The 9,863-nt window shown below is 36.6% G+C and overlaps 1 protein-coding gene across 2 annotated transcripts in view; it reads right to left on the bottom strand.

Moving 5' to 3' along the window:
• The window catches only part of gpc6a (glypican 6a), a 227,648-nt gene extending 224,961 nt beyond the window's left edge, over positions 1–2,687 (bottom strand). The window contains exon 1 of one of the 2 annotated variants that reach the window (XM_077205398.1): positions 2,217–2,687. In XM_077205398.1, coding sequence (XP_077061513.1) covers positions 2,217–2,373 — 157 coding nt within the window. In that variant the 5' untranslated portion in view covers positions 2,374–2,687. The remainder of the gene's footprint in view (positions 1–2,216) is intronic. The other variant, XM_077205399.1, reaches the window with a different exon arrangement.
• Between the last annotated feature and the right edge of the window lie 7,176 nt (positions 2,688–9,863).

The following is a 9,863-nucleotide window of genomic DNA, read 5'->3' on the forward strand; positions in this document are numbered from 1 at the left end:
TGCAACACAATTTTTTTTTTTTTTCATCAATTCAGACTGAACAAACTAAGAAATGAGCATGAAAAGTGCTTGCACAATCTATCATTCAAATAAAGGTCAATTATTTTGGTATTTTGTATCTAACGCAATTGCATTCAAACGTTTTAAAGTTTGACTTCAGTGGCAAAATGCTTTTTGTTTGGCCCCGCTATCTTTCTAGCCTCTGACACATGTTCAACAGTTACTGCAAAAGCAAGTATCTTAAATAATAAAAAAATAATAATAAAAAAAAAAATATATATATATATATATATATATATATATATATATAAACAAACAAAAAAGACCATTGCTTTTGTCAACAACAACAAAAAAAATGATTTGTACTCACATTGCATGAGAATTCCTGCATAGACTATGTATGCTGTTATATTATATTATGGGTCAGTGATGCACCAGCATACAATACATACTGTAGATGTGCACCAACATCAACAAGAGATATACAAGCTCCCTGCAATGAAACCACAGATGCTCATGGGGATCGGGCCCTTGGAGAACCATCAGAAGACAACATGCTCAGGTGAGACAACAGGGACAAGAGAAAATAATCCTATTTTAGAAATGTATAAAAACACTTCATGTACACACATCCTGCAGTCCCCAGTATTCAAGTGCTCTTGCTTTATTTATCATCAAACATTTGCCCAAATCAATGCATGTTTAATTTATCACTAAAGGACCAGAACAATCTCACAAAAGACGAAACATCAGGCTACGTCTGCCATCTGAACGAGCAACAAATGTCATTTTAAGGCAAATGCAACTGTATTGTGGGATAAAACACATTATGACTGTATTATCTTATCCTTTCAAACGCTCTCTCTTCCTCTGCATTATGTCCCTGCCACGGTAATCTGCTTTTACTGGGTGAAGCCCTCAAATGTGATTACTTCACAATAGATAACAAAGGGGGGAAAACCCTATCTATGCCACAGCATGGAGTATGAATTAAAGCTACACTATGGCCTTAAGGACTCTATAAATCCAATGCTAAACAGGGGCTCGTCCTCCTGAGTGAGCAGGGCCACCTACTGGGGCTGTTTATATTGCATGAAGGGCTTTTAATTGGAGTAAAACTCTTACAATGAGCCTTAAACTCACTGGAGAGTTTACTGAGCATGACAAGCAAGTGATGCACAGGTAGATTTGAGATTTACTCGCACCTACACGTTTTATATGAGCGTGTGTGATGATGCAAAATTGTGTGTTATTAGTTGCTGAGATTGAAACTAAATGTTGGAAAGAAAAAAGTGCATTGTTATAATATTCTGTGTCTGTGGTTTTCAGTAACGTATTCAGTCAATTTCAGATGAAAATCTTCTTTTACTAATTTATGATTTATATGGTTGAATTTGGTCAATGTCTCTGAATATGCAGAAAGACACAAAAGCGTAATAGCCCAACACATACAAAGAACCTCAACATTAATAATACTGTCTTTTTTAAACTGCATGTAATTGTAGGATTGGTCTCAAAACTGTTATTATTTGTCCAATATACAAGTTTTAATAATTCACAACATGGAAACCAGCTGCAACTCATCACACCACATCAAATATCACAATGATCGAAAGTTGATATGTGCTAGATTGACTTCTTCAACTTCTCTTAGAAGCTCAAAGATTCAGCAGTTCAATAATATCAGCTCAATAACAACTTTTGGTAACACTTTATTTTAGTGTCCTTGTTACACATGTTATATGTAGTCAGTTGCATGCAACTAACCATAAACCAACCACCAATCCTAACCCTATAGTAAGTACACATAGTTCATAATTATTACACCGTACTAATATGCATAATTACACTGTAACACTGACACCTTAAAATAAAGTATAATCCAACTGTTCGTGCCTTTCTGTGAATGTAACAGCTAATCGAGATCATGCTGTCTATATATCCATCGACACCGAAGACAACTGTGGTAGTAAAAGTTTTCAAAGATCCATTACTGAGCTTTTATCATTCATTATAGGCTATTCCATGCGTGAGTTCACATGTAAATCATTTACAAATCATTACTGATCAACCCCATTACTGATCAATAGGCAAACCTGCTGCATGATCACGAGCTGTTCTCCACCCGAGTGTAGGTTTTCTAACTGACATGTACGCAGAAATCCTCTTTTAACCGGAGTTTGTAATGTGGCACCATGTTGACACCTTGTCCTCACCTTGTATCTCCTGATGTGGCACATTATGGAGACTGAAGCCTTTGGTCGTGAACGCCTGGCGCACATCGCTGCAGCTGCGCGATTTTACATCTCCAGCACACGACAGCGACAATAGAAGCGATAAAGAAGTGAAAACCACGACAGGTGTCTTCCACATCCCTCCAGCGAGCAAATCCAGCCGATGCGTAAAAGCGCAAAACCCACAAGATGCGCTCAGCGCACCGGCGTCTCCAGCTGCAGGTGGACAAATGTTTCAATCATGCAATCGCTCATCAATGATCAATCACGCGCTCTGTCGCATCTTCTCACTGCAGAATTCTCCAACGGATCCTCTCAGAACGAACGCGTGCGCGATTACAACGGCGAAATCTTCAGAACAGATCCGGAGCGGCGCGCTCTCAACTTCTGCTCTGTTTCTATCAGTGGAGAGAAAGTAGCAATCCTCCCTCTCCCTCTCTCTCTAACACACTCAGAGGCAGAGAGAGAGAGAGAGAGAGAGAGAGAGAGAGAGAGAGAGAGAGAGAGAGAGAGAGAGAAACCGCACAACCCAGTGGTGAGTATGGCAACATGGAAAAACACGGAGCGGATTCATGGAGGCGCACGGCGATTTGCCCCCCAGCAGAAAAAATATAAATAACAGAGGAAAATATATCTATAAAAATCACATTATAAAATTATAATAATATTATCAAAAAAAAAAAAAATCTAAAATAAACAACAATACATTTAGTCAATTAAATGGTGTTAATGCATTTTTTTACTTTTATATATATATATATATATATATATATATATATATATATATATATATATATATATATATATATATATATATTGTATATGTATGTAGGGCTGTCAAATCGATTAATTGCATCTAACATCAACTTTTGTGTATATAATATATACTGTCTGTCTGTCTGTCTGTCCGTTTGTATGTATGCATGTATGTATATAAAAACAAACGTAATCATGTTTATTGCATATCAATTTATGTATTATGTTGAGAAGCAGTTTAAATAATAACTTTGCAAAACAGAATTTAAGATATTAAACTTTAAAAGAAAGAAAGAAAGAAAGAAAGAAAGAAAGAAAGAAAGAAAGAAAGAAAGAAAGAAAGAAAGAAAGAAAGAAAGAAAGAAACCGCACAGCCCAGTGGCCAGTATCAGAATAGAGAAAACACGGACTGGATTAGAAACTCATGGAGTTTTGCCTCAGGAGCTCCTGGATCTGGAATCTCAAAGCTAAAAGCTGTCATCATCTAATCAATCTAAAATGTGTGCTAGATTGGTATGACAATAACTGGTCGTGTGTATGGCCAAACAAGCAGTTCAAAAATCCCCAAAATAACATAAATGAGCATAGTGGAAACAGAGTAAACGAAAAGTAGTCTAGGTTAAAATCAGAGAAAAATTTAAAAGTTAATACAATTCTTCATTCACTTTAATGGCTTTTAAAAGTATAAATTTGAATGGTATATACAAAAACATCACTCACTACCTTTATAAGTATAATTATGCATGACATCAACAAGACGAAACCTTTTTACTTTTATTGTACAACTCCCATTTCTTAACTTTAGTTTTTTTTAAATTATTATTATTATTTTTTTAATTGTTTTGCTCTAGGTTGTGCAATAGTAAATATGATACTGCATTATTTGGTCAAAATGTTAACTTCCTTAAACTGCCTTAAGTTTACTTCTTTCTCTCAAAATATTGTATCGCTCTATCTTTCCCAATAGAAAACTAGCAAGAAAGGCATGTTTCTCCATGCATGCATAACCTCAATATCAAAGTGCAGTATTTCTCTGTTGAGCCTGCGGTTGTACGAGTCGTTCCCGCCGGAGGGAAACTCTCATCGGTGACTCACCTCACAGTCTAGTGTAATAACCAGCAGCATCACTTAAAAAACAGGCCAGACTTCCCCAGGTTATGAATCGTTAAACTGCTCAGGGATCGAGAACTTCACCTTTCCAGTCTATTTATCTTTGATTTACTTTTTTTTTTATATTTCTTCAATGTGTTTGTGAGGATTTTTAATACAGATTTCCCTGAAATGCCATGCACTTTCATTTCTCAATAAATGCTGAATGCGTCTGCTCTTAAAACAGAAGTATTCCAACATATGAGGTTTCCACATGTCAGTGCTGTCAATCAAATGATGATAAAGCTCAGGTTCGTAACTTTTTTGGGTTAAAAATTATCCAAAATAAATTTGAGCAAGTACATAACCAGCCAGTGTTCAAAACGATCTGCTTGCCTTCGCTCGATTCAAAACGGTAAGCTTGTAATAATGTTTGTAACTCCAGTGGTTCTAGTGGATTTCCGCGGTATATTCGAGCATGTCTTTGCGTCATTACGTCACATCTGAACGCATAAAGAAGAGTCTCGGCTAGTAGACTACGAGTGTGAGGATGATGGAGGTGGAGATTTATAGCCTTTTCTCACAGTGCTTGATATAATTAAACTTATTAATTTTATGGCGGATCCAGAAAGGTTCAAACGACAGTCACCATGACAACTGGAGATTCACCCGGTGTAAAATGCAAAAGACTTCGGACTTCAGAGTGTCTACAGAAAAAAAGAGACTGCAACCGGGTCCATGCGAAAACAAGGATAATAGCGGAAGGGCATTAAATGTAGTCACGCAATGCTGATGTTGTTAACATTAACAATTTGAGAACAAAGTATAATATGCACGGTTTGACGTGATATGATAAGCGATCGTAAGATTTAATCAGCGTGATTTACTGCAATGCTTTTTTCCCCTTAGTTGTTCAGAACAAGAGTGGATGTTACTTGTTCAGAGGACATTTTCCGGTGAAAATTCTTATGTTGGTCATACTTCCAGAAAGTATAATCTGTGATTGTGAATAGCAGGATCCACACCGGCGACTGACAGCCGCACATTCTCCTCACAACACTGGATTCATCCGCACTGTGCCGAGCCGAGGCACAACCCACGACCCAAGTTGAGAATTCCCAGAATAACTGCAGTTGCAGATTTCGAACAGAGATGGCGACAAAGAGGATTAAAATTACGGACTGCAGCTTTAATATTATTAGGCAAATATCACACAATCAACTAGTACAGTATGTGCATTGACAAATACTATCCTTACAGGTGCATCATGTTTAGCTCAGAAAAGTTATCATTTTGATTGAAATGATTAACAAAACTATAGGGTTTTTAAATCCAATTTTGAATCAAGAAGGAAATGTTAAAAGCTAATATCACTTCCACTTCATTCAACACCATGACATTGATGCTCATTTATACATACAGAAAATGTGCACGTGCACAGAATTCATACTTTATACTGGTGCTTGGTATTGCGATTACTACCTCAAATTGTTGCACGTCAGTTCAATGCATCACAATATTAAAAAAAAGTTATATATAGTGACAAATGTGAGGGAAAACCAATGGTCCGTGAGAGTCGACTCAACAGGATCCATTGTAATGTGTCAGTGCAGTGTTTCTACTGTCAACCTGTTCCTCATAAACAGTAGGGAATTATAGAAATGCATATGTTGTCATTTTTTTTAAAGTAAGGTATGTGAGGAATAGAATCACAATATATAATCCATGTGTTCTGTTGTAAAATATGGCAGTACATGGTTTAAAACACTGCACTTATGCATGTTCTAATCTACAATGACATTATAAACAGATGTTCAAGCGTGATGCAAACTCAAATATCAAAGCGATGTCCGTGTGATAATGCAGCATATTCTGGAGCAAAGCAACAGCGAGGGTCTGAAGCTCAGCATCCTGAAGATGGATTACTCTAGTGTTTCACCACACAGAAGGTCAGTGGTTTTCCAGTGTGTGTGTGTGTGTGTGTGTGTGTGTGTGTGTGTGTGTGTGTGTGTGTGTGTGTGTGTGTGTGTGTGTGTGTGTGTGTGTGTGTGTGTGTGTGTGTGTGTGTGTGTGTGTGTGTGTGTGTGTGTGTGTGTGTGTGTGTGTGTGTGTAACAGGAAGTAGCGCGCTGTTCTGCCTGTTGTCTCAGCAACATGTGTCTCCTCTGAGACTGGCTGTCGTGGCTCAGAAAACTCAGAGGCTGAGAATAAAATCAGTTGAGTCGTATCCTGCGCCAGGATTGAGTTTCTTAACTTGTGGTGCAAATTACTTACTTTTATGTAGGGCCTTTTCTTTTTTTGTAAGACAGACAGGGTCAAATGACACTCAAACCTGCATGCACAAACCAATGATCCACAGCTCTGACTTATTTAAAAACCCAGTTGAATAAACTCTGCCAGTTATTACAGTCCTTGCACAGCATGTCATGTATGATATTCCTCATATTTTATTTTGTCAATATAGTTTCTTTTTTCTTGCATTTCTTTGCACAATTACGATTGGGTTTGCATATTTTTGCATATTTTGACAAGCCTTTTTATATTAGAATAGTTCTATTTTGATTGAAATGTAACAAAAATATAAAGTGTATTTTAAAAATGTGTTTTGTTAGTCAAATACTATTTTTGTGGGGGAAAACCGTAAATAGATGTAATTGTACTAAATGGTACGAAATGTCATTATTCAGATCTACTTTTTTTTTTACTAACATTTAATCAATTCATAGGGTATTTCATTAATGTCAAAATTTACTCAATATTTGAAGTATATTTTTTCATATTTGAAAAAATGTTTCATAAAAAAAAAATGTATCACATCATACATTTTCAGAGTGTATGTTCTTCGCCATCTGTTCTTAATCGAAATGGTAAATAAGTCATGATGATTTACAATCACCTTCTTAATTAACGGCTAAGGACGCAGTCTGACCACCAAACGTGAGCTGCAATTCCTGGATCGATGAGACTCCATGAGCACTAGTGCTTTCTTTACAATCTTTACACTGCTTCTCTAACGTGTTCCTGTTTGAACACACGCACGCACACACACACACACACACACACACACACACACACATACACACACACAAGACGAGTGGTCAGAGATTATATGTTTGATCCCTGGCTGAAATGGGTCCACTCTGTGAAAAAGGCAGCTGTGAATGGCCTTTGATGTTTCATTCATCTGAGAGGAAAAACTCAAAAGACTGCAAATCCCACCGGACACAATAGTCTGATATTTTGTCAGGTCTTTCAATCCAGGTGCACAATTTTCAGAGAATCTAAAAATGCTGTACATTTGGAATGCTGTCTATTTAACCTGGTTGTGTCGTCTTAAAGAAGCCTGTGGCTAAAGTGACTAAAACACAAGACTCGATTGAAAAAACCTCTTAAATTAAAGGTGCACTCAATGAGTTTCTATTTACATCCCTCTAGGACTTACAGTTTTTTTTTTCGATCGCTAAACGACAGTGAGCACGACTGGAGCTACATGTGCAAAACTCTAACTACAGTCTGCACAGCAGCAGTTCATGTGGACAAAACTCTAGTTTGTTTTTTATTGCTTGAACACAGTTTTCAAAACTCTACACACTTTTCCCATGACTTTAACCACAACCTGCACAACACTGTGGATTTACAGCACTTTGTTCAAATGCTAACACACTGCTGTCAAAACTGTGAACCACACATTCAAAACAGAATACATGTCAGCCTTGTGTCTTTCAAACACTGATTGCAGTTTCAGCTGAAAGGCTAAGCTGGTCTTGTTTGTTATTTGTTCGAATTACAGTATGTACTTTTAGTTTCTACCTTTTTTTTCTCATTACTGTAATTCCGTAAATTACTACAGACTATTGAAGCAAACTGCTAATTTTCATTTACCTTAAATAATTGTTATGTTCAAAAAATTTAAATAAATCATGTGAAAGAATGTCACTTTATTCTTTGAAGAAAATAGTACTTTGTATGAAGTCACTGAAATTGTTCAAACTGTAAAGATGAAAAGTTTGTATTTTCTGTATTGGTGTTTGATGCTAGTGTTTTTACTCTCAGTGTGTTCTGAGTGAAAGTGTGTGTTATCTCAGTGAGGGTTGTGTAGTGTTTGGCTGCACTGAGCCTGTTTTGAGCCATGTGTTAAGAGTTGTGTTGCTGAATGAGTTTTGCAGGTGATGTGAACTGTTTAGCTCAGGTGACTGTTGGTAGTGCAGACTGTAGTTAGAGTTTTGCACATGTAGCTCGAGTTGTGCTCACTGTCGTTTAGCAATCGAAAAAAACAGTAACACAAGCTGCTCATCAACCCCACACAAAATACAGAGAACTATAGATTTACACAGAATTAGTGCAACTTTTGTAAAACTTGTAAAAACATATTTGTCATTTTCATTTAGTATAAGTTAAAGTACTTAAATAATTAAAACTAAAACTTATTAAAATCTGTTTAAACCTCTTTAACACAACAACATAGCAACAACTAAAATTAAAATGGAAACAGTAAATATAAAATAAAATAAAATAAAATAAAATATAAGAATAAACTAACAATGATACAAAAATGACACTTTTAGGCAAAATTCCCCCAAAATTAGCAGAGGTCCACAGACTTCATCAGGATGCAACTGTTTCTAGAATCGTATTAATGATATTTCTCAACTCTACTATGCATTTCTTATTTTTAAAAACCTAGCAAAAGAAAAACAAAAGACTAAGTCCACCTTTAATAAAATCCTTATTAATAACATTAATAGCATGAAGTGCATTAAAAGTAGTTTGCTAAGTTATCTTAGTAATTTATAAGAGGCACTGTCTTGAGCTGTGACGTCAAAGACGGCAGACAGGGAAAAATATAAGTCCATTTCATGCTTTAAGAGCCTCCAATAAATATCAATCACTGGCAAAAAAACATCATCTACAATATTGTGAACTACAGTATTTGTGATTTACAGGTTGCTGCAAACATTTTATTGTCAGAATATACGGCTAGTTTTGAATGTCTGCCAATACAGAAAGAAGCTTTTCTCCTTGTAATGGTGCAGTTACAGCATCTACTGGTGAATCCAACCAGACAAATCCTGAACCCTCCCCTTTTCCTTTTTCAATATTCCTCATTTAAACAATTCCCACCTAAGGCCTGGTTGAAATAGTAGTGTGTTGAAACTTTGCAATTCAGAGGCTCTTTTCAAAGAAACAGTCGGAGACAGACAAAAACAGTGAATGCAATGCGACTGCATAACTTTATCATCTCTTATAGTTAATGTATATAGTTAATAATGTTATCTTAAATTTCACTCTTAATAGTCTTTCTAGAGACTATTCTATCTCTGTAGTATTGTTACAATCACGAGCAAAAGCAAAAACAGCATTCACTCTCTCCGCCCAACTACAAGTCATTGGGCCCTATCATACACTCGGAGCAATGCAGCGCCAGGAGCGACGCAAGTGTGTTTTGCTAGTTTCAGCCCGACGCAGTTATCATTTTCACGTCCTGCGCCACGTTGTTTAAATAGCAAATGCATTTGCTCCTATTTTTGCGCCCATGGGCGGCTGGTCTGAAAACGAGGTGTGTTCAGGCGCATCGTTGCTATTTTGAGGCAACTGAAATAGACTGCGCCATTGACCAACTGAAACCTGGTCTAAAATCAATGGCGAAATATAATTTTTTTATTTAAAGAGCGTGTTAGTATTGTGTGCCTAGGCGGGTCCACAACGCATGTACACTCTGCTTATCACACACACAGGGATGTGCAGCAGCACACAAACTAGCCAAATATTAAACATAAAAGGATAA

The sequence above is a fragment of the Siphateles boraxobius genome, unplaced genomic scaffold (genome assembly GCF_051911475.1).
Source record: "Siphateles boraxobius isolate OS27281-9 unplaced genomic scaffold, OSU_SipBor_1 53, whole genome shotgun sequence".
NCBI classification, from domain to species: domain Eukaryota; kingdom Metazoa; phylum Chordata; class Actinopteri; order Cypriniformes; family Leuciscidae; genus Siphateles; species Siphateles boraxobius.